This window comes from Varanus komodoensis, unplaced genomic scaffold (genome assembly GCF_004798865.1).
Source record: "Varanus komodoensis strain SLA01 unplaced genomic scaffold, ASM479886v1 scaffold33, whole genome shotgun sequence".
In the NCBI taxonomy this organism is placed as follows: Eukaryota; Metazoa; Chordata; class Lepidosauria; order Squamata; family Varanidae; genus Varanus; species Varanus komodoensis.
Window position 1 is genome coordinate 1905100 of NW_025335817.1, and position 25889 is coordinate 1930988.

Below are 25889 nucleotides of genomic sequence, written 5' to 3' on the forward strand. Positions count from 1 at the left end.
GAGAGAGAGAGAGAGAGAGAGAGAGAGAGAGAGAGAGAGTTCTGATTTCTGGAGAAGCAAAGCTGTCAAAAACAACTTTTAAAAGGCTGAGTTCTTTTGGCAAATACACCTTAGCACATCCCTAATTAGAACACACCAATCTATGCAAAAATATGAGGTATGAACTTGTCTTGGAAGGACAGAATGAGGTTGAGAAAACGGCTGTTAAGAAACTGAACATAAAAGAAGCACAGAGGAAGGCATGCATTAAACGAGAGAAAATACAATGCATGCAACACTTTGAGACAATGAAAGTAAACATTCTATAGGGAAATATAGTTTTTTTAAATCATGACATTTGTAGAGAGTACATTGTTGATTTTATGCAACTGTTAATTGCTCTGGGTACAATATAGGTGAAGAAAATAAGTTAGCTAAGTAAAGAAGCAGGATCTGCTCCCATTTGAAAGCTGCAATGTAGACCAGGAAAGGTAGCGATTCTTTCAGTCCATGGGAACAGAGACCTGAAATAGGTCCAGGATGGAATCGCACCGCCCTTGAGGGGCTGAACAGCGCAGGCTTTGTCACTGTCCTGGGAGGCGCTCTTCGCACAGTGGCAAGAAGCCCATTTTACCAGTAAGGTAAGCTAAGTCCGGTAAGCCTGCCGCATGAGATACGCTTTCGGTTGCCCACACACGAACTTGGCCATCCCAATGGACCTTCAGAACAAGGTTTTAAAACCCTTTTCCCTCCAGGCTGCTCTTTACACAGAGTGTTTCTACAGAAGTGGCAGCATGCGAGTTGGAGCCGTTGGCACTATTTCTTGGAGTCCTTGCACGCTTGCTTGAACGGTGCAAAAGTTCTGTGCACGATGGCACACCAGTCTGATGTGTCCAACGTGTCCTCGCACACCCGCTTTGGAAGGACCAGCCGGGGAAGAGAAGCCTATTGGTATAGTGGAATTTAAAGATGCAAATATTGGCTGAAGAGCACGGATGTATCAGGAAGTTGCTCACATGCCTATTTTCACTTAAAAAGCACAGGGAGAGTTTTCCTGCCCCTCCATCGCCTTGCCGCGCTTTGCCCACCAAACTGTTTCACACCATGCAACTCTGGAGCCATACAGGCAGATGAGGGTGCGTAGAAGAGCTGATGGGTACAAATCTCAGCTGGAGGGCAGGTTGGGACATTGGTCTGGAGGGCTTTCTCCTGACTTTTAGCCTCCATCAAGCAGTCCTGGAACCCCAGCTTTCGCCCGTCACCTTGCGGACGGTGATCTAGCCCTTACAAGAAAAGGATACAGCGTTTGGGGCCAATGAGATTTCTTCAGATTATCAAACCAAGCTTAAAAGAAGTGAAATCCAGTGAACGAAACCAATGATCTACAACAGATCACTTCCACTGACTGGGGCATGCCCTCTTCCTCCAGGCAGATTTCTATAAGTTTAATGCAAATTTCCCTTTTCTTATTAGATCGCCCCTGGCAGGCCCCTGAACGAGAAATGGGACAAGCGACCTCTACTCACCCACCACCGGTGCCTCCGTTTTTGCTGAAATGAGTGCGTGGTTCACTCGAAGCCAGTTTTAGCAGTTCGTTCCACTCCCGCTCCCATTCTTCTTCCGTATAAACTAACCCTGACTGGGAGCAAAAAGAGAATGCATTTTAAGAAACTAAGACACAATGGCAACTCATAAAACAGAGTAGAGGGTCCCCTTGAAACATCTTTGGATCCACGTTTGCAGAAGTCCTTCTCTGGAATCTTGTACAATGTCCTCTTTTCAAATATAAACAAATCGATCTGCTTGAATAAAGCACACAATCCGGCTTTAAAATGATCTGGATCATATATACAATCTTCTTGGGCTTTGCTTATGAACCTTCTTCTGGAAGGTAAGCTTAGGAACTCACTAAACAGGGGAAGAAGGAATCCCTGCATAAAAACTCTTCAAGCTCTTCACCAGCACTTTCAAGTTTTCTTGGGCTTGAGAAGAAGATATCCAAGTTCAAACACTCTCCAAAATGTTTCCTCCAGAAAACTGGAGCCATAAAGAATAATGGAGTAGAGGAGGAAAAGCAACTTTTCTAACACCCAAAGTTGAGCGTTCTAAGTTTTCTGCTTTGGTGTTACGTGAGGCACCAGGACTGGATGAGTTTGCAGGTGAAATTTTGTCACCAAAACACTCTGGAAACTTTTGGAGGCACCCAGGGGCATGGGAAAAGTATCCTGCACAAACTGAAGGACAAGATGCTTCACAATTGTTCCACATGCTCCAGACACAAGCAGAGACCCTAGGAAGAGCTGCCTAAGAAGCTCATACAGAGAGACAGAATTAATCCCCAGGAAGCCCTCGCCTCCGTGCATCCTACAGACCTCTTTATTTTGCTGTGTCTGCTGCCACCTCCACCTTCTCTTCAGGGCTTCCCTCTCAGCGCCACTTCTCATCATTGTGTAGAGAGCCTTTCGTAATACAAGGTCCCTGTCATGAAACCCCCACATTCCTAGAAAAAACAGAACAAGTATTACAGTTTAAGACAACAACACTGCAACAGCGCAAGAGCACATGAAGAATAACAAAGCTGAACATGCTAAAATAATTTCCATTCTTTAATTCCCTTTTGCTACTTTTACGTTCTTCAAATAGCAGCAAACATTAAGGACGTGAATGATGGCAATGCGGCTTCAGGCTCAGAGGCCTTCTTGAGAAGTAACTCAAGTTTTGAGCTGTCTGGCACACAGTCTTTTGACTCCACTTTGCTAGAAGGACCGAGGCTCTTGCTTTCAGCCTTAGATATTTGGACGCAGGCCTTGAGTTACTAATGAGCACTAATAGCTCTTCTGAGTTTTTCAGAAATAAAGTTACAATGGGCTGGCTGGCTCCACAAGAGAGGGATTAACGTCTTCTGGAATACTTCATAAACAAACATAGAAACAGAGTGAGTCAGAAGGGGTCTCCTGGGCCATCTAGCCTGACCTCCGGCACCAGCCGGCTCTTGAGTTCAATTCAGCCCTCGTTCTTGACAGCTAAAAAATGGGCAGGATTTCCTTATTGCACTCAAGTTTACAAAAACAATGCGAGGCAGAGAACTGAAGAGATGATGGGGGCTTCGCCCAACCTGACAAGTCATGGTGGTTTTTCACCATGATTGGTCTGTTGAGTCATCTGAACCCAGCCGTGGTGTTTCAGAATGGGGTGCTTGGTTTTTAGAGACCGCAGACATAAAGGGTGGCCTGTTCTGTGATTTCCTGGCACCGCAATGGCTTGTTACTTTGTCTGAGCCCAGAAAGCGCCAAGGCCGAAGAGCAGCCTGCCAAGAGTGGGCCATCGCTAGTCAAAAGGCACCAGTGGCGGTCGCCATTTTGAGCAGCTCTCACAGGCAATATGGCCCTGATCTCCTCTGGGACAGATGTGGGTGCTCAGTCGCTCTGTGCAGGAAAGGAGCAGCGCCCAGTGCTGAGTCCTCCCCCGGCCAAATGCACGTAAAAGGGGGAGCTGAGAAGCTGCTCGGCAGTCTTGCCTAGTTGCTGGCAATGTCTCTCTCCCGTTCCCCAGCCCCTCTGTATGCCAGAGAAAAATGAGCAAGCAGTGGGGGTGAGAAGCCGGTGGGTGGGGCAGTTACCCCCCCATGGGACTCCACTGCCTGCCAGGCACTGCAGGAAAGAGAACGGTGGATGCAGCAAGCATCCTCGTGGCTTGTTGCGACCTGGGAACGCAGCCTGCGAGTTCCTGAAAGCTGTTTGGCCGGTCCGTGGATGGCCTCAGAATTGTACCCGAATGCTTGGCAGTTTATGAACCAGTAACTGGCTCAAATGGAGTTTGGTGAAAAGTTTATTAATGCGATATCAAGCATCTATCAAAAGCAGTCGGCTAGGATTATAATCAATGGAGAATTTACAAATATTATAGATATACAAAAGGGTACAAGACAAGGATGCCCGTTATCACCTCTGTTGTTTATACTGATCTTAGAAGTGTTAAACAGAAATATCAGGGATGATATGGACATTAAAGGTACTAGAATCAGAGATGAAGCTATAAATTGCAAGCATTTGCAGATGATCTAGTTTTCATAATGGAGGAACCCTTTGTAACAATGCCTAAACTTCTACAAAGGATTGAAGAATATGGCGAGGTTACTGGGATGAAAATAAACAGAGAAAAGACGAAACTGTTAGTAAAAAATTTTACACAGGACCAGAAATTGTACCCGGATGCTTCAGGCCCTGGCCCTGAGCATCATCAGAGATCATGGACATGAAGAACCTCCGTAACAGCCTGTTTATGTACCATCCGGTCTTTTCCTTTCTGTACGGCAAATGGGGTGGGTTAGAAATCTAATCAATAAATAAATGCCAATGTATTGTCCATGTGAGTCCCCTTCATTTATAAGAAGTGGGGATGTAAATTTTAAAAATAAAACATGTGGTTATGCTTGGTTTTCGGAAAGGATTTCTGTTATCTGAAGATAACACCTACCCAGAGAGGCAGCGTGTAGCAGGCAGTTTCCATCTCCGGTTGTTGCCAACGGAAGGAGCCGTTTGCAGCTTGTACACACGGTGGACCACCAGTTAAGACGGCCTGCAATAGGAAGCATCGTTTTACAGAGAACAACACAATGCAGCCCACATTATGCACCAGGAGGAAGAGTTAAATCTTTTCCACTCAAATTGGTGGGACTTAGTAGAGATTGGCTTTGGTTGGAAATGGACCGCTCTCCGTGGAAAATTGAGCATAAGGGTCAGCACTCAGCGGAGGACCCTGGATCTTTCTGGAACTGCATTTCTCCCCAGTAAATCTTTTTGTGATACGAGCCATTAAAGCGCACACTTGGGAGAAGAGAAACTTGTGGGCAAGTCACAATGAAAAATAAACTAACACGTGCGGGGATTACCCTGAGTTGCAGCACGCTAGCCTCAGATGCTATGCAGAGATGGCACAGGAGTAAATATGAAAACAAGCGAAGCAAGATTGTTTGTATCGTTCAGCCATGATGGTGCTGACCAAAATATTTAGACACTATGTTATGCAAAGAAAAATAAGCAAGTGTCAGGTTCTTGCATCTGGGTTCATGCTGGCTATGTGCCTGTACTGGTAAGAGTAGCTTATTCCCTGCTTTCTTACCTTAGACACATTGACTGGTATAGTAACCTGTACCCTGATTAGTGTAACGCCAGGTAATGCTTCACCTGGCTGACAAACCGTGTGGGGAGAACTTTGTTTTGTCCACATTTCTAGACAAACTACCCTAATTTGCCCTTTCCAGATTGGAACACGATTACTCTTCAGACTATGAAATTCTCTAGTTTTTGTAACGCATTTCTTAGCTCAAACGTTGGATGCAGGAAATGTCTGTGTCACTGCAGCTGCATATATTAGGAAATGGCACGTGAAAATAAACGCTGATTTTCCAGGCATTTTTAGAATGGCAGACTGGCATGGAAATCGGGCAGGTGGATTATAATTAAATACCTGTGAGACGAACTTGGACTAGAAATAGCCTGATTCAGCCATCCTGAACAAACGACTTCCCAGATTTGCATGGCACAGAATCTCTCTACCTGCAAAGCCTAACCTCTATATAATTTTACCGCCAGCTGACCTCCCCCTGACTTCAGTTCATCCAGTCCATTTCACCAGCCTACCTTTGCCCATCCAACTAGAGATCGTTCTTCTTTTACGCGGAAAAAGTGCCCGCTATTGCCATTTCCTCACATTTGGTAGCACTAATGACTGCAGAATGGATACACACATGACAAAGACGCTTGTTTCAAAGTGGGGCTCAGTCCTAGAACACACGCTCAGCACAACTCGCCAACTCCTTTTATACCAGCCCTCTGGTCTCCTTTTCAGTCTGAATCCCAGGTTCATCCGCACAATCAGCTTTTGACTCTGGTCATTTCTGGATCTTTTTCCTCTCTGCCAGTCTTTTAATGCACTGATCTTCTGGCTTTTAACGAGCGCCCTGACCAATCCTGGTTTATTGTTCCTCCCTAGTCAGGTTCTCTTCATTTAAGCCACACTTTGCTCTGAACAGTCCCCTCAGTTTCACGATGGATTCGCTCACCGTTTCATACCTGTACCTCTCTGTTCGAAGGCACCCTTACTGAGACCTCGGACTAAAATCTGGGTTTGCTAGCAAGTTTGACTCTTGGCCATATCTAATCCACTTTACCATCATATAGTTTTAATTCAGGATTAGCTCCCTTAAGTAGTTCACCGGCATACAAAACATGCCAACAAAAACAGACCGAGTCCCACTGATCGACTATAATAGTTTGGTTTATTAAAAACGCTTTGTAATCTACACAAAGATGCAGTAAGCAGCACCTGGTACCCATTTCACATCCCTAACCAGTCGTATTAAATCTAAATTAGGCATGCGCTTGGGAAGCATAATTTAAAGTGTGCTGGAATGCCTCTGGGAGAGATAAAATTGGAAATAACATGCTCTCATTTTTAGCAATTCCTTTCTCATGGACTCTGTGAAACAACGGCCTATCACCTGCTCCATGCAGCGTATTTTGGCAATAATGCAGATGCTAAAGCAAAGGTGCTGCTTAAAGAAGACTTATAAAATCTATACAGTATCTGTACTTTTTTATAAGAGTTGCATAGTGAAGAAGGTAACGGCCAAGCAAAACAACCCAACATGCAGTAGCCTATTACATTTCAGAATAGATAGTGAGGGCATTTCTCTTCAGTTAAATCATTTTTCAGAAAGATTCTATCAAGAACTATTCCTTTTATGACAGAGCAAAACCAGTCTCAAAATTATAAATAGCAATGCTTCTCTTCTTGCCAATAGCTCTCAATCCAAAGGAGACGAACATGCCAGAAACTACTAAGCACTGATACTCGTGGAATCCGACATTATCAACGACACCCAACAGCTTCATAATGAAGTCTCTTGCTCTGCCCTTAAGCTGCAGGCACGTTCACCTGACTGGACTTTAGACAGCGACTCAGCCACACCTAACTAGGTAGCCAGGAAAGACCACTTGGCTGCCCTTTCTGCTGTCCATTTCACAGGTCAAGGACTTCCTGTGAACCAGGAGAACGAGAAGGGGCTAGAGTCTAGGGAGACATGTCAGGAGAGCAAAGGTGGGCAGGAATTCAAGACAGGTCTGGGTGGGACTGAGGCAGCTGCAGCGTGATTGCAATTTTGATGGACGGGGCAACTGCCTTTCCTTTGGGTACATGGCTGGAGCCATTGTCCGCAGCAGCTTCCGAACACCAGCCAGGTACTTAGTCCTATTATACATTCCTGGCACGCAAATACACCAGCAGTATTAGAGCAACATCTCACTTGGTTTCATTGAAAAAGGTGCACCTTTAAGTAGTTTAGGTCATTTAAGCTAAGTTTAACCTAAGGTTTAAGTATTTTAACTTAAGTTTAACTTAAAGTTTAACCTAATGGTGCTCAGAGTATGCACTGAAAACAACAGTATTTTAAAACAAGAAATGGCACAGCGGTAAAATAATCAAGGGATAATTTAGTAGTTTTACCAAACAGTGTGGCAAGTTGCTTCGTAGTTAAATTTTATGGCAGACCAAGCTGTCCCTGACCATTTTTTCAAACATGCAACGGCTGGCAGGGGCAGGCAGTTCTCCTGAGCAAGCAGGGTCCTAAGGAAAGAGGGGGTCAAAACTGATGCAGAACGGGTCAAAAGGAGCATAGGCTTCGAGGCGGCAAAAGCAGTTCTTTGGGCTGACTGAGGTGGTAAAGGCAACCATGGTCAAGCCAGCATGCTTAATTAGACTAAGGGAGAACTTAGTTATAACTGATTTCAACTGGCCATAAGCTCTTGGAAGCAAGAAAAAACGTATCTAAGGGACGATGCATTGAAAGTTTCAAAGGAGTGAGGCTATGCAAAGCTCATCACTGGGTGTTAGCTCAAGAAAACGGATTGCTAATTTCTGAAGTGGGCCTTTGGACTGGGTGGGAAATAAGCGGTGTCACATGTTTACAAACAGATCTGCCGAACGATAGTAATACTTTTTTGATGGCCAATGCATCTCCTGCTCCAAACTCCCGTATTTACTTGAGGCAAGCCATTCGTTCCATGGATAAGCTTGGTTTGAAAGATTGCTGTGCAGGGAGAAGGGCAGAGCAGCCTGGAGCGGTCAGCATCCACTCACCAGCTTGTTCCAAAGCGATCATGGTGGCCTGTTCAATCAAGTCCCGCTCAATGAAGCTCCTGAAGTCTTCGCTGTAGACGCTCAAATCGGGGAGCTGGAAGGTGTAGATGGGCATTTCCAGGGGGAAATTTTCACTGTTGCACTCGTTGGCCACATGGGACCGCGCGAGGGAGACTATCGCGGAGCTGGCGTGGGAAATCCCTCTGGAGAGCCTCTTCTCTGCACAGATAAAGATGGCAAAATTAGGCCAGCGGTGCAATCCTGAATATGCTTCTGCAGGCCAAAATCCCATGGGTTCTATGGGATATGACCCTTACTACCTGCGGTTAGAATTGCAGCCTTAGAGAATGTCCTCAACAGAATGATCTCTTCTCCCATCTGTTCTACGTTCTTGCTCCCAAGGCAAGAGGAGACCTCTGGCCTTTGATTATTAATGAAAAATTATCACTCCCTGGGAGCATGCAAGATATTCCACAATACTGTGGAATCTACTGGTCCGGAATACATAGCAGTATAAATTCTAGTACGAGGGTTCTTCAAAAAGTTTCCGCACTTTTATATTTTATAAATATATTCTGTATATTTTTTGCTCGTGGCATTAAAAAGTTGCCATGACGCTGGGAAAAATGGGTCACAAAGGAAGGGGGCTGTGTAGAAAAGTGGGGGAACTTGGTTTTGAAATTCTTAATAAACAGAGTTTTAAAAGTGTGGAAGCTTTTTGAAGAACCTCATATAAAGAAAGGGAGGAAGAATGCAGGACCGCATGACGACGTGGGCACCTTCCACCGTATGTTACAAGGAAGGGGCTGCGTGTCCAGTCTGCTCACAGAACACAGGGCAGATCACGTAAACTCTTCCCAACTTGGTCCTTGTCAGCTGAATGAGGGAAATAAACAGGCAAAGCTTTGGGTCTGTTAAACTGAGACAAAATGAGATCTGTGCGAAACCTTCAAAGACGGAGCTGAGTTCTGCATATGCAAACTCGGCAATTTGTTATCTGTCGTGCCAGTCAGTCAAGGTGTGTCTATTTCTCTTGCTTCTTTTGGACTTGTCCACCTTTCACTAAGCAGGGGGGCCCAGTACTTGCACGGAGCTCCCATTCTCGAGTCGAGGGCTGGGGCTTGCTCCAGCAGCCCCATCTTGGAATGCTGTAAGGTTCCTATTTTTAAAAAAGATGGTAAAAGAACTGGGCCCCCGAATGGCCAGGCTGCAGCAGCGCTTACGTTATTCTTCAGGAAATGGGCACCAGCAGGTCATGAAACATCCACATTAATTATTCAGTGTTCACGCCCCAACTTTCTAATCAGTTCGAATAAAATACATCTGTGGCAGCACAGCGAATCATCCAACAGACCAAGGCATTGTTTCCAAGTAACTGAGTCAGGTAAAGTACTTAAATCTAAAGACAGGTGTTAGGTTTTGGGAAGGGGGCAGCTTGATACTAAATTAGAAAGGCATTTATACAACTTGGCTTTCAGGAAACACATCCTGATGTGGAGCAATTTGTTATTTCTTTCTAGTGAAATGCTCAGAGCCTGCTCAACGGATCTTTGCTCAAGGGGCCATCTGAAAGCATATCACATCAGTCCAGTCCAGTACCATTTGATCTGATGCAAATCTGTTTCTGCAAACTCCCTCTTAGTAGCCAATAGCAGCAGTCTACAAGATCAGAAGAGCTGAACTGAGTTCATATCCCACCTGTCCATTTGAGGGCCTCTTAAGGTGGCAGGTGACCAGCCATTGGTGGCTTAGGCACCACAATGTCACGCTCGCTTTCTCTAGACAGATCTCTCTTTGTACCCTTCTCTTTCTTATCTTTACAAAAGCACCTGAAGCTTTTAGACTATCCACAGCTGGTGGCTTCTTGCATCTCTGCTCCCCTTCTTTCCTCTTTTTCTTCCCCCCCCACCCAAATCTTAACAGCTACTTTAAAACACTGTATTATATTTTATTAAGTACCACCACAGTCAAATGCGATGTTATTTTGCAAAAAGTCATCCAAGGGTGCCACACTCGTGTAAATCAGATTAGTAATTTATAAAGGTCTTGTGTAATAATTGGCCTTACATAATAGTTACAGCAGTTTCAGCTATGCTTGCTTTGTGCATGACTGGGGATGTTTGGCGATTGTGGCTAAAGAGAGTCTTCTTTAACAACAGATATCTACACAAATCCTGCTTGCGTGCCAAACATGCCGATTCCTAATACAGAATCTACAGATACGGAGGTTGCAAGAAACTCTAAGAGAATAACCGACCTCAGCCCCATTCCTGACCGGAGGGCCCAGAAATCAACACGCCCCTCCCAAAACTGGGTAGCCCACATAATTCAGTTTACAGTACAAAGCAAAGAGGGAGAAGGAAGTGATATGGTCCACCACACCATCGAACTGACCAAATAAATAGGTTTACAATACTAAAGCAAATAAACGGAGGCAAAAAAACGGAAATGGCAACATTTTTGATCCACATCTGAGAGCTTGGGCTGCTCACAAAAGCACATCTGGTTCTCCATCACCTCAATTTTGGAACTTGATTCCACTGGGGGTCCAGCTGGGGCCCACTCTTTTGGCCTTTAGTCACCAGCCAAAGACATCCTTGTTCCATAGTTATTTTAAATTGGTGAATTCTTGATTTTCAACGATGCTTTAATTTTTATGTTATAATAGGTTGCTGCAATGTTTTAAAATGCTAGATATTGATATACACTAAATTTTAATGGCTTGTGTTATTTTTGGGGAGATATATAGATTCTATTTTTTGTTTTATTATTTCTATTTTTTTATTTTGGCTTTATTTAATTTTGATAGCTTACTCATAATTTTACTGTTATCAGTCATTTTCATTGTACACTGCCATGTAGTATATTATCTTGTTTTCATGTTGTTTATGGATTTTAATAGAATGTAAGCTGCCTGGAAATTGAATAAATATAATGAATAAATAAATAACACCAGAGCCCAAAGTCCTTACCTTGAGAAACGTCATCCTGCCTCTGAAGAGAAGACCGCTCACTCTTGTTCATCGGTTGGGAAGTCTCTCTCTCCTGTTGCTGCCTGGGATATTTTCCTTCGTTGAACACCTGGGGCAGGTTAGCTGTGTGAACCTGCCGAAGCTGCTCATAATCACTCAGAGCAGCCATCAAATCCCAGTTTTTTCCTGCAAACACACAAAGAAGAGCATAACGACTTCCACACACCTGCTTCTGGGTGTGCAGGTGTGCAGATAACTGGTCTTTCTGGGTACGAAGCAACGGAGGACAGGTGATCTAGATGAACTAACCCAGAATAAAATACGTCATGTCACCTCAATACACCTGCTTATGGCAGACCAACCCGCATCTGTTCTTTTCAGAAAGACTATCCTGGCAAAGCATGCAAATGCCTGTTCCAGAAAGCCCTTTTCGGAGAGCCGCATCAGTGCCTGCTTCGCGATTGCCAACCGTGGAGCATCTCGGTTGAGGCCACGATCCCCCACTGTTATCTTAGCTGGCAAGGCAGGAAGAAATACGGAGGCCTCTTGGCCCCCCGTTGCTTGTAGAACCCCCCACAAAACCAGCTAGACAGTGATGGCGATGCATTTTATTTCTCTACTGCCCAGTGGCTGAAGCTTTCTCAAAAACGCACACAAAGAGAAGTTGAGAGCCTGCCTCGCCAACTCGCTCTCAGTGGGCAGAGATGTGAGAGCAGGGGGACAGGGCTCTGGGGCTAAAAGCCCAAGCTCCAAGCTTGGGCTGCATTTCTGAGGCCAGCGCTGGCTTTCCGACCCATCCTAGACTTGCCTCAGCACCATCTGGCGACCCAAGTACCGTCTCTCTTGTCCTATTCTAGTGAAAGCAGCTTAATTTGTGTGCTGGGGAAAACACACACACGCCAGCCCCTTCTCTTTCTTCAGTGCACCAACAGTGAAAAGACGCCAGTAAAGTATACATTATGGCATCATCCCTCGTAATTGTTCACATGTAAATTGGACTTCTCTTTTCCAAAATATTTTGACCAAATCTACACAATGCTTTCTATTGTGAGGGCAGAACGCGTCTCCAAGGCACGCTGCACTTTAATTAGCAAAAGCTGAACCTGCTGCGGCTAAGTATCTATTATCGAGTGACGGAAGAGAGGGGAGAGAAGTAAAAGTGGTTGTTTTCGCAAGGTACACAACAAGCAAGGCAAAACCATCTAAAGGCTTTCCCCCTAATTCAACTAAAGAGTATTTCTAAGTGAGCAAAGCTTAAACACTAGAAGCTTGATCAGAAGAAAGGAGGGAGAAGAAGCCAGATACAAATGCCATGAGAACTTTCCATAACTCTTGAGAGTTGGGTCTTTTTATTCTGGGAAGACAGATTAAATTATCCACACGCTTTCCCCTCTATGTGGTATCCGTGGTGTATGAAGCTGCACTTGATAATTCCCTGTCTCTGTGACAAACTTCACAGTTACTTATTAATTTACTATTTTGTTGTTCTTTTACATATAACTCCTATCTCTCCGAAAGTTCTGGTTTTAAACTCTCGTGAGCTTCAAATCTTTGCCAGTAGAGAAATGTAATAAATAAAACAAATAATAAATAAAGGAATGTAAAATATTGAACTGAAACTGGTAAAAGCAACATGACAACTCTCAAGGGAAGAGACAAAACAATCCCATAAAATAACGGCAGCGGAATAAAAGAACATTAAACTAACTGCAGCAAATAAAACATGTGGGCCTAGGCAAGTGGCCAGGGTGGCTTATTTTATATTGGTATTTGTATTTTTAACTTAATGTTTATATTTTTTTTTTAATTTGATGTTATAATTATTTTTTAACTTATTGTTGTAAGCCGCCCCGAGGCTTCGGCGAATGGGGCGGCATAAAAATGTTTTAATAAATAAATAAATAAATAAATAAGTACCGAGGAGGGAGCTGTGTGGGCAGGTGCAGACATGGGAAATGATATGGCGTCTGTTAGCAGAAGCAGTAACAATTTAATCCTGAAAATAATTTTTGCGTAAAATGATGTATTTGGCTTAATGTGCAGTGCAATCTTGTACATTTCTGCTCAGAGGCGAGTCCCTGTTCATTCAGCGAGGCTTATTTCAAGGTAAGCAAGTACAGGGTTACAGCCATAATGTGCATTTTCTTCAACTTGGATTAAATACTTGCTATTAATGTTGATGGCATAAGAAAAAAGAACTATTTCAAATAAGGCCGACTGCATTCCAAATGCTAAACGTATGTTTTGCAGCTCCTATTAAGATGGCTTTGGAAATGGATGGATATTCTGGACATACTGCCGTAAAGAAAGTCTTCTGATAATTTTAATTGTTAAAATATATGATCTGGCCAGGGCAACTTCCTCTTCCTTCTCTTTTCTCCTCCTATATTCTTTATTTACTTATTTTATACTGTTAATTTTAATTTTATATTATTATGTTTGTATCTCACTGTATTTTTTTGTATTTAGTGGTAATTTATTCTGTTCTACTGTATTTCAATGTATTTTATTGTGTTGTAAGCCGCCCCGAGGCTTCAGCAAGGGGCGGCATAGAAATGTTATAATAACAACAACAACAACAACAACAACAACAACATTGGTATCCGTGCTTGTCTTCTGTGGAAATTAATGGAGGGCAGCTTTCCAGAATAGGGACACAATGTCGCTTTAATTCAAGTGGGGTTTGCTATTTGGCACGGGCGGTGCAGGTCCGGTGCATCTGATGTTGGAACGCATGCACCAGGCCGCCCAATTTAACACGGCTTGCGCGAGGGGCAGTGCCCACAAACGCCTATTTTGGACATGCATGTTTTACTGGTAGGCTTGTCAGCTGAGCCATGTGCTGGAGCCATGTGCTGAGCGTCACAGCCGGCACTGCTAAGCAGTGAGAAGGACTGCCTGGCGCACACATGCGCTCTGTGTGGTGCCATCATCTGGTCTGGATGACTTTGATGTAGCTGGAAACATGGGAAGCTGCCGGGAGCTCCTTGACGTGTGTGTATTTTTCTCTGATGGCACCAGCAGAAAATTCTCTCTACATGGAAACATTTTGGAAGGAGCACCTCATCCACTCCACCATTAAAACGCCCAATTATTTCTCTCCTAGTCTTCCAGGGTCTTATAGGCATCCTCATTATGATACTGCCATCAAAAAACACAAGGTAGGTTTAACCAAAAGCTCTCTTACATATATCAGCAAATTACTCACTTCCTACCACATTTCCTGTTGACTCTTTTAAGCATTTACTTCCATTGTTTATCAGAGTTCACAGAGACACGAGAGATTAGAACTCACACATGGGAAATGTAGTCTTATCACTATTACAAACCCAAACAAGAAAGGTTCTAAAATGCTCCATTAAAATCTTTAAAAAGTTTCCACACTTTTATGTTATATAAATATATTTTATATATTTTTTGCTGATGGCATTAAAAAGTTGGTACGACGCTGGGGAAAATGCATTGCAAGGGAAGGTGAGAAAAGTGATGGAACTGGTTTTTGAAATTCTTAATAAATAGAGCTTTTAAAAGTGCGGAAACTTTTTGAAGAACCTTCATATAACAGAGGTTGTCGTTGGGTTAATAAGCATGTGTAAATTTGAGAAAGTATTCTGGAGATGTAATTTTAGTGAAATGTTTTTGTTACGGCCTGAAATACAAAATAACAGAAAAGTGTGTCATTTTAAAGGTTTTGCATACGATGTGATAGGAGCTTTTTAATTGGAATTTAATTGGAATTGGAATCATCAGCTACCTTGGAGCTTATTTGATAGCAGAAAAGCGTGTTCATAACTCCCCCTTTTTTCTGCTTACATGCATGCAACAGCAACATTATGGCTTGTTTTTAATCAGAGCAAAATCTGTATTAATCCTGAGCAAAGAACTCTAGTAGTGTTGACACTTGGTAAAACAGCGCGCTGACGCAAAGATAGGCAGTCCACCTCTGCCAGAAAAGATATTCAGAAAAATGACATATGAGTAATGCTTGGCTCTCAAAGCAGATGGTGATTATTAGTTTTCATCAAAGCAGAAAGCTTCTGATTTACTTCTATTGAACCAGGGCAGAATATACACCAGAAGGATGAAAGCACTTAACAATCCTTCACAGGACAGTCAGAAATTGTCAGATTCCCTCAGCACATGTTCCTAAGCATACAGACAATGAGGCAGTTTGCAAGACCTGCTCAGATGCTGACATTTATTTTAAAAGGCGCTCTCTGAAAAGCTGCCTGACGTCAAGCAATTAAGTTGCTTTTTCCAGCCACCATTATTGAAATGCTGCTTTAATTTGGACTGATACCATCTTAACCCTGGATAGCACCACCCACTCCATCTCCCCCCCCCTTCCACCCCCAATCCACAGTGAAGCACCATGTCTACCCTTTCGGAAACGGCTGCGGAGCTAGCCCTCCTCGGCACAAACAAGAGCAATCTGTTGTGACATAGCCTTGCGGGGGTAAAATAATAGAAGCCTGGAAAGAAAGGGGGTGGGCTGTACACTGGCCCCCTTTAGACAGAACTTAGATTTAACATGATTCAGAAATGACCGTATTTCTTTAAAATAGAAGGAACACACGAGTTTGAACCCCACATAAAATACTGCTCACAGATGGATAATAACTGCTTCTTTAACGAAGGACTGAGGTCAGGATGCCATGTTCCCTCCCACCTCCCTATTGTGGTAGAATAATATCAAACTAAAGAGGGAAGGTTTTTTAATTTATAAATAAATATACGGTTGATGGCAAGAGTGTTCCAGAATGTAAATGGGCTCGTGCATGCAGGATATTTTGGCCTACCCTACAGTTCCCAGGCTAGAATACAGTCTGTCTGTCTGCCCGCCTGCCAATCTCTACCATATTTCCCCGAAAATAAGACTGGGTCTTATATTAATTTTTGCTCCAAAAGATGCACTAGGGCTTATTTTCAGATGATGTCTTATTTTTTCATGTACAACCATCTTCATTTATTCATTTATGCATGTACAAAAATCTACACTTATTCAATACAGTCCTGTCGTCTTCTTCTGGAACATTGTCGTAACTCTCCAAACCCCAAACTGTGTTGCAACGGACGTACTAAATGCATTCATCTGGCTGATGATCTTAACTGGGGCTTATTTTTGGGGTAGGGCTTACATTTATTTTTATTTATTTATTTATTTATAACATTTCTATGCCGCCCCCATCACAACAAAGCCTCGGGCGGCTCACAACATAATTAAAAAAATAAATAACAAATTAATACAATTAAAAATTTAAAAAACCCAGTAACATCTCGGCTTAAAAATTTAAAACCTATAAATACATAATAAAATAACAATTAAAATAAGTTTTAAATAAAAAAGGTCTTCTCCTGGCACCAAAAAGCAAATAACGACGGCGCCAGGCAGACCTCTCTGGGGAGCGCATTCCATAAGTGCAAGCATCCTGAAAAATCACGCTAGGGCTTATTTTCTGGTTAGGTCTTATTTTCGGGAAAACGGGGTATATATAATTTCTGTGATGAAAGGAGCATCAGAGCATCAGGTTGAGGAAGGTTGGGCTATGTCAATCTGTAGAAAGCAGGGATGTCATGCCGCTGAAAAAGGAAGACCTAGGTTGGCACTTTGGAATAAGCCATGGCAGAGAAATTTTGACATCCAAGGAAGAATTTTTACACAGCATAGAGAACCTTTCCAATTCGGTTTGAGTGTTGCAGTACTTTGAAAGCATAACAAAATGATTTGAGAGCTACCCACAGCAAGGCAGCTTATGTATTGATACTGAGTTAGAGGTATTTTTCTTTTAAAAAGAGAAGAAGCAGAAGAAGAGAGGTGTAACAGACAACCAACAATAGATAGAAGAATTTAGGAGGGTTTGTCCAGGTAAGAAAGGGAGGAATGGAAGCAGGACCTGTGGAAAAGTGAATGCTGCACTGAGGAATATCACAACAGAAAATGGTTAGTCACCTGTCAGGTTAAAAAGCAATGACACGATCCCAAAACATCGCTCAGGTCAACTTCTGGCAGGTTAAAACGTCCATTTCTTAAATTACAGCCATGTTTTAACATATGTTTCTCAAAAACAGAAAATAATACTCTATCATCCAAAGAGCTAAGAGCTGAAACTCCTATGCTGGGTCCCAATTCAGATGGGTGGAATACAAGGGCTGTGTATTCACAGTGCTCACTGCAGAAGATGCAAGCAGTAACTAATTCGGTTTAACAAATCCTGGGCCAGTACACCTGAATAAACTCATCTCTGCTCACTTGTGATTTATGTAAGCGCATGACAAACTGTACCTACTTCAAATAAGCAATATATCAAACTGGAGGTGGATAATAGCAATTCTATGTAGCAGGTGGCAGGACTGTTTGGGTACAGATGGCTTAGCACAAAAAAGAACAAGCATTTCAATCACTGGTTCAGACAAATGCGCCCTTTTGCCATTTATTTTTTTAAGTGCTGCAATGCCACAATTTATTTTCAATAAGTTTGCTAGAATGCAATTTCCCTTCACAAAACCCAAGGGATGATGCCATCACCAAATCTGCGCTTATCTATGTTTTCACCGATAGCTCTGAATTATTCCAGACTGCATTAGGGCTGTGTAAACACTGTAGCTTATCATTACTAACAGTTTGCTACAGGTTAAAATGCATGGCCCGGAGCAAGAAGAGGCAAGCAACAGGGTCATGCTAGAGGCGGATGAGATGTGGAAGGGGCTTAGTCCGAAGAAACCAACCCCGCTTCCAATCACATCCTGTCCCAGAGGATCACGCCGTCAATTAACCCAAGGTAGCTGATTTATTGTGACTATTACTTTTTATTTCACCTTTGAACCCATACCAGGCTGATATAGCAGCCCATCCAAGCCACAAACTTGCTCTGAATCAAGCACCATACATAATTATACTGCTCTGTCCTTCAGTCCTTTAAAAAAAAAAATTCACCAGCATTACAGCTGCCCTGTTTCTTCCCAGCAAGTTGGGATGCTGCACGAATTGTTCCTGTTGCAAACCTTGACACTGGTGGCAGTTAGCAACACAGTGTGCGATTCTGAACACAAAGCGATGCACCAAGCGATGCGCAGAGATTTTTGTCCTGGTGGGAAGTGCAATGCAGACTTCCTTCTCCCAAATTGACAGGCACGTGAGAACGCTTGCATGGAGGACGCCTGGAGAAAGAAGTTTAAAGAGGTCCCCGACCGTTCCGCTTACCTTCCAGCAAGTCTCTTGCCAGACCCGGTTCTGCCCCCGTAGATCGAACGAAGTCCGACAGTACCGCGTCCATATCAAGAGTCATGTGATCATGTGAGGGCGCTGCAAACGGAGCAGCGGCGGGGGGATCTGACGGCGGGCTACAAGTTCCCCATCTCTGCAGGGAGAGAAACACAGCAATTCACTTTCTAAAAGCTTCCGAGAAACGCTGCGAGTCACGTTCCTAGGTCTGAAACACTGAAAAATAAAACCGGAACGTTATTGATTCTATATTTTAAAAGATACACTTCTTGCACAGGTGCCCCCACTGCTGGAGTGTGAGACCCAGTTTTCGCAACCCCAAAACCGCTGTTCAAGGGTGGCTGCTTTAAATCAAGGTGATGTTGATCCCTTATCCAAAGTAAAATTTAAAACAGAAATTTTAAAAGTCTGTTTATGTCACTGGTTTAAATCAAATTTCCCACTGATCCTTTCCTGGAAAATGGTGCAAAAGTAATCCTTTCTTGACACCATCGCAGTACTATTTACACTGTTTCGCTCTTCCAAGCAGGTTCTGCTCCTCTTTGTCTCACTGTACATAGTTTTGCTTTTGTTTTTTGCCTACAGAAGGAACGCCTTTAAAATGTCCCCATATTCCCAAACTGCCCAGAGAGCTTTGGCTATGGGACACTATAAAAATGAAATGAAATGAAATGAGCAGTGCCCATAATAGTGTGAGGTTAAACTGCACAATCCCAACCCTTGGCTTCAGAGATGAGTCCCACTGGGTGCCATGAGCCAGGGAAAGCAGCGTTCTGCAAATATGAGCCATCGGGAACAGCATAGGAATGTTTGCATTTCACACGATTATGTTTTTTTCCCTAGTGCCTGTGATGTCTGAGGAACATCGGTCCACTTCTGGCAAATGCTTCCAAACCCTTCCAGGGCCACAAGGTCCAGAAACCTGCTTTAAAAAAAATGAAATGAAGACTGAGCTTGCCAAAATCTTTGCCAGGAACGTTATTCCTTACTTGCAGGCTGGTTCTATTGCTATGCTTCTTCTTCAGAGCATCAACAGGCTACTTAGGATCCAAGATATCAAAACAGTTTGCAGAGAAATAAGCTTCAAATACATAGAAATAAATATCAGAACAGCTGAAATCCGAGAAACGGCATTCGACGCTTGGGAAACGCCAGAGAGAAATGGCTGAAGCAGGTGCTGGGAGCACAGAATTGTTGGTACCGCTTCCTTTGCAAGGGAGAAGAGAGGATTTCAAAAGGTAGGAGAGAGCCTGTTTCTGCATTGCTGCAAGAAGACAAGTCCCAGCATGAGCGACTGGCCCCCTTCCAGAGACAGAAATAAAATACATAAATAATTATGTAGAATGACACACAGTTTCGGACCGGGCTTTTTTAGTTACCAGCCACCGTCTTCTGTCTTTAAGATGCTCAGTAGCGCAAGCATTCATGTGAATACACACGAGTATATTTAGCTAAATACACTAAATTTAGCTTAGTAAAATACTGTCCATATAAAACGTGGACAATTTCTCTCCAGTGACAAAGACGGTGAGGTCGAAGCCAGGGGTTGTTCTGTGCAGACAGCTCCTCGGTCATCAACTCACTGGGCAACCCTGAAGGAACTGCCCTCCCTCCGCTGTGGAAATGTAATGCAACCTTTGAAGGCTGTGGTAAGAATGTCATGAGGTAGTGTATGCATGAAGCGCTATCATTACTCTCTTAATAGCAGTAGTATTCCTTGCTGTTTACAGAGCACCCCAAAATTACTAGGAGCTAGGCAAAATTAAAAGAAGCCATGTCCACAAACTTGCCATCATCATCATCATCCTAATCCTCTGCCTCATCATAATCTCCGGTTCATCCATGCCTGGATGCTTTGCCTTCATTAGATGCCACATTTTCTTCCAGCCCCTCTGAAATTCATTGGCCATTTTCCCCTTCCAAGCAGGACCACCACTGCTTTTCCTATTGGACACCCCTGTCTCTCTCCAGCCTTCCTCGGAAGCAACTGGGGAGGCCGTTTTCTCCAGAGAAGAATGCTTAACTAGCCTTCTATTGAACTATGTGGAGAAACTCTTCTGAGTATAGAGAAGGTAATATAATTGTGCGCGCTTAAATGTGTAGCGATATAAAGAACCCATATCCTTGACTTTAAAAAGGCAGAACCTTCACATAAGACACACCTACTAGTGGCTAAGAGTCTGAATTATGAACCAAGAAGGTGCTGATTCAAAACTCGGATCTGGCTGCCATTGAGAAAGTTTTGCTCAAGGGATGCCTTCAGAATGCACTGGAGATTGTCATGGAGGTGCTACCAGAATGCATTGCAAATTGACAGAGGGATGCTACCAGAATGCATTGCAAATTGACAGAAGGATGCTACCAGAATGCATTGCAGGTTTTCAGAGGAATGGGATCAAGTCCAGTGTGGTGACTCATTGGTACCTGGACAAATATAAGAGTATTCACCACACATGTTGGGCCATCGCACTGGGAATGTCCAGGCGCTGAAGCTTGCAAAGCAACTGCCTGGATCCATAATGGCGAATCCTTATATACAGTTACTGCCATCAGCAAGTAGTTTTCAGAAGCTTCCCCATAGGAACGCAAGATCTATATGCTCTGTTATATATGAAGAACTTCATTGCTTGCATAGTTTGCTTTCCCACTCAATGACTAAAAGAAGCCATTGCTATTTTCACTGTAATATATTAGAAGTGTTACAGAAAATACGCGTCATAGAACAGAATCGAGGCCAATAATCCTAATTGTTTGTTCTCTCTCTCTCCCACACACACAGAGAGAGCACGCAGTCTTGGACTGCAGAATTTAAAAGCTAATAAAACTGGTTCTTAAAAGAAAACACTTCTGAAATTATCACTCTGTGCAGAGGGAAATGTCATAGCAACTTTCCAAAAGCACAAATCAGCAAGCAGGCAAGATGAGACTACTCAAGATGGCCAGTTTAGTCCATCCTCTCGTTTGCCACAACAGCTGGCCAGATTCCCCGGTAGATAATTTCCGAGGCAGCTGAATCACAATGGCACTGCAGACCTTAAAGAAACAGAAACCCCCCTGTATTAACCTAAAATGCAAGCAGCCTCTTGGAAAAGCAGAGCACAAGCACAGTTCCGTATTTTAATACATCAGATTAATAATATAATACATTCTGTGCACAGAGGTCTCTCTGAAGAGGTAGGAAATCCTGTTTCCTGTGCACAATGATGTGGTTGTTCTCAGCTTCAGTGATGCAATGGAGGTTTAGCAACTTACTGCCAGAAGTCTGCACCATCCAGTTGCTGAGAAAAGAAACAGCCACACCAGTCTGTGACACTGACTCACTGGCACAGGGGCCAATCTGTAGGTAGCTCACAGAATCAGCAGCTACAGCTGAGAAAGTGCAAATATAATCTTCTTTCCACAAAGATAATGGGATGCATTTTACGTGTGCTCCAAGGGAAAAGCAAACTGTATTTTCCCATTGCAGAACTGTACAAAAAATACACAATCGAAATAGGATATGGACAATTAAATGCATGCTCTTTTCCGTTCTGTTTCTAAAGGAAACGGGGCATAAGAAATGTAAGCTTAGCCTAGGGAACTCATGACACCATCTTACCAGTTCTCAGGACAAATTGCTCGTTTCTTATCGCACTTTCCATGAAAACCATATTTGTTATGGAGCAGCGATGTTTATTTTATATGAGGTGGTGCGCAGTTTTCGTATCCACGGCACATTTAGTGCTTTTGATAGATCACTGGCGCATCGTGTGTCATTGAATTATTAAATGTATATTCCGTTTCTTCCTTACAATGAACTCAAAGTGGCTTACATAATGCTTCCCTTCCTGCTCTCGCTCGAATCCCCACAACAGCAATCCTGTGAGGTAGGCTGGGCTGAGCCAAAGTCACCCAGTTGGCTCCATGGCCCAGCAGGGACTACATTCCGGTCCCATGCTCTTAACCACTACACCACACTGCCTCTCTTTTAGCATTCAAAGGTAGGGCTGAAAGGACCCAGGCCGTGCCGTGCCACATCACAGGACATGTCTGTCCTCCTTTTACTGAGGCAGGAAGAATTCAGTCTTGGAACAGGCTGCTTCCACAGCAATTCCAGACCTCTCCCAAACTCAGTAGATCTCTTCTCCCTCGGAAAGCTGTACCAAAAAACTGGAATCGAGAACTCTGTCACTGTTCAATCAATTAACCTATTCATCAATTTGGTAGCAGAATAGATCGATTCTACCTAAATTCAAAGGTAAGAAACAACAACTGAAGATTAGAGGTGGCAAACGTAAGAGAAGGCCAATATTATTTATATCTGAATAAATTTTATTTTTATTTTATTTATTTATTTATTAAAACATTTTTATGCCGCCCCATTCGCCGAAGCCTCGGGGCGGCTTACAACAATAAATTAAATGGGTAGCAGAAGGGAGTTAATTCATGTTGGTCAAGCCATTGGGAAAAAATACTTCTGCCACCAAAGTGACACTCCGAACTCACCAAACACTTAAATACGTTGACTATTTTTAAGCACTGCTGTCATACTAAACAGATTCTTAATTTCCCCTTGGTAGTTTTTCTATATCTATTACTTATGTTGTAGTGGCCCAGCCTGTCCAAAAGCCTTAAACCACGCTGGCTGGGCTATGCTTAAGGTGCAGCAAATGTCTCATTCAGACATTTGTGGTATCTAAGGATTGCCCTGGAAAAATCTAAAAGTCCCCACCTCATTTTATGATGACGATGATGATGATTTTAAGTTTCTAACCCATCCCATTAGCCACAAGGCTCCCCGGACAGGTTACAGCAATTTCAGAGGAAGCATTAAGGTGGCAGCTGTGTAAATTCATCTCTGGGGGAAGTCCCATTGAACATAGTTGGATTTACTCCTAAGTAAACTTATTTATTTGTTCCTGTTTCTCTGCTGCCCCATAACTCAAAGGTTCTCCAGGCAGCTTATAAATGCAGTGTCCAGTTTTGGGCACCAAGATTTAAGAATAATGCAGGAAAATTAGAAAGGGGCCAGAGGAAGGTAACAAAAGTGATCCAGGGTTTGGAAACACTGAGAAATGACTGGGAGAACTGGGCATGTTCACCCTTGGGAAGAGAAGACTGAGGGGGGTCATGAGATCCCTCTATAAGCACCTCAAAGGCTGTCACAAAGAGCAAGGCCAAGATCTATTTTTGCTGATGCCAGATTGTAGGACACGGAATAATCAAGTCAGGGTGGACATCAGGAAAAGCTTCCTCACTGTCAGAGCAATACGGCGGTGGAACCAGCTACCTAGAGAGGTGAGGGGGCTCTCCCACACTGGAGGCATTCAAGAAGAAGCTGGGCAGCCACCTGAGTGGGATGGTGTGACCTGCTGTCTGGCAACAGCAGGGGGTTGGAACCGATGGCCTTCTTGGCCCCTTCCAACTCTACTCTTCTAGGATTCTATGCTAAAAAGGAGTTGTAGGACATGTCAAATCAGGACAGGGAAGAATAAATGACAGAAGCCAGAGCCCTCTTTTACATGGGTGTGAAATCAGTTCAATCCCCTCCTACACATTCACAGCACTAATTACACCTTTCCACCTTGCTACTTTATTCCAATTCCAACCCACCCCCTTTCTCGTATGCGTTTGTGTGTGTATCAGATGCAGAACATGAATTAGGTCGCCTCCCAGGTAGGGCCGTGCCTTTTCATGCAGATCTTCCTCATCCATCAACAGCAGACCACCTTGGCAAGATCCATGACATTACTGCAACATTACTGCCTGAAGCCCCGACAGAGGCAGCGCCTCACGAGGAGGTCTTGTGCTTGGGACCCTGCACCCCCATGCCAACCCCACCACCTAGCCTGGGGGTGGCTGAGCAGATGGCTGTACCTCCCCCCGACTCCCCGCCCACTGAGCAAACACCCGAGCCCACATCACAGCAAGGGAGCCCCGAGGGAACAGGCACTGCTCAGAAAGAGTTCAAGCGGACCGTCGCTTCCCCTCTGGACGCTGAACTTCCTGAGCACGACACAGGAGACACAGGGGGCATGATAGACTTTTCCCTAGCACCCAATCGCAGAGCTCTGAGGAGGTGGGAACAAAGGCAAGCCTTGTTATGCCAGAGGGAAGAAAGGCGGGCCAGGAGAGAGGGCTCGGGGAGAGCGCCACTAAAGGGTTAGCATCTGCTTTGCAAAGAACTCAACAGTAGAGGTTATCTATAGAGCTGGAAATCTTGTAGACAAGTAGCAATAAAGGACTTTAGTTTCATTGCTCGTAAACGTGTGGGCTGTTCACATGTTGAGTTGCACCTCAACGGGCTGCATGTAATTCATGCACGCAGCCCTGAGTGGTCTGGGGCCCACACCACGAAAAAGCCATGTGCAGCCCCCACAGACATGGGCAAGAATTGGGCACGTCCAAAGCTTGCCACACATCACCTTCATGGCTGGTGCAGGTCAAGTTACCTCTGGTTAGAAATTAAGTATCCGAGGTACAGGAGCTGAGAAGTAAATATTTAGCAGAGGAGGAGGGTGATGCATATGGCGGACACGGGAGGATCCGGACAACGGTGTTTCCTCCGCTCCTAAGCAGACAGGTGGACGAGGAGGGAGATGGTTCCACAAATGCTCTTTGCTCTAGCGCCACATGGAGGGAGCGCAAAAGCCGGCTATGTCAGTTTAGCGGTAAATGTAGTAAAGGACGAATTTAAGCACAGGGAGAAAAAACTGGCAAAGGAGCTGTGAGTCATGAGGAAATTAGAAACTCTGCCTTCGGATTGTTTGTTCCAACTGGATGAACAAAGAACCTCCCACACCAATTCTACACTTTGCCACTAGTAACAATTATAAGCATTAATATTTGGCCCATTCCTCTCAATGAAGCCCTTCATCTAAGGATCTAAATATATGAGGGTTCTTCAAAAAGTTTCCACACTGTTTTAACTCTATTTATTAACAATTTCAAAACCAAATTCCATCACTTTTCTAGATAGTCACCTTCCCTTGCGATGCACTTTTCCCAGCATCGTAACAACTTTTTAAGGCCATCAGCAAAAAATATATAAAATATATTTAGAAAATATAAAATAGTGGAAACTTTTTGAAAACCCCTTGTATAAGGACTCTTATGCTGAAAATAGTATACACAAGTGCGAATAACAATTGGACAGATAACCTAGTGCATTAACTGCTCTAGTTTTTTAATATATAGATTTTCCTTTCCTTTCTACTTCAATTTATTTATTAATTTATAATGAACAGTGACTGCAAACAGGACATCTAATGTACATGTGGGATAACACAGCACCTCCCCATTGAGTAGAGTAACATGGGGCAATGGGGATTTACCCCTTTCAAAGGGTGTTTTGTACTAACCCTGCCTCTATGCCTTCACAGCTGGTGTCTCTCCTTGACTCCATCCTTCAAGGAGAGAAAGGCCTCCTTGGCCTCCATCCTTCAAGGCCTACAGCTATAGAAAGGACAAGCACACCAGAATCAGAAATAACACAATGAGGAAAGAAAAACCGGGATGAAAGTAGAGGGGGGAAAGTGGGCACATGGGAGAGAGAAAGCTAGAATGAAGGCATCTGACAGTAAAAAGGTGAACTGGAC

The 25889-nt window shown here is 43.6% G+C and overlaps 1 protein-coding gene across 1 annotated transcript in view; it reads right to left on the bottom strand.

The window, feature by feature from the left end:
- Nucleotides 1-25889, bottom strand: part of OTUD7A (OTU deubiquitinase 7A) — a 43659-nt gene that overhangs the window by 15396 nt on the left and 2374 nt on the right. Inside the window, exons 2-7 of the mRNA XM_044439031.1 lie at nt 18292-18448; nt 11091-11276; nt 8119-8337; nt 4456-4557; nt 2352-2479; nt 1506-1618 (exon numbers count right to left, since the gene is read on the bottom strand). Of these exons, the coding sequence (XP_044294966.1) occupies nt 1506-1618; nt 2352-2479; nt 4456-4557; nt 8119-8337; nt 11091-11276; nt 18292-18376 (833 nt within the window). The 5' untranslated portion in view covers nt 18377-18448. The remainder of the gene's footprint in view (nt 1-1505; nt 1619-2351; nt 2480-4455; nt 4558-8118; nt 8338-11090; nt 11277-18291; nt 18449-25889) is intronic.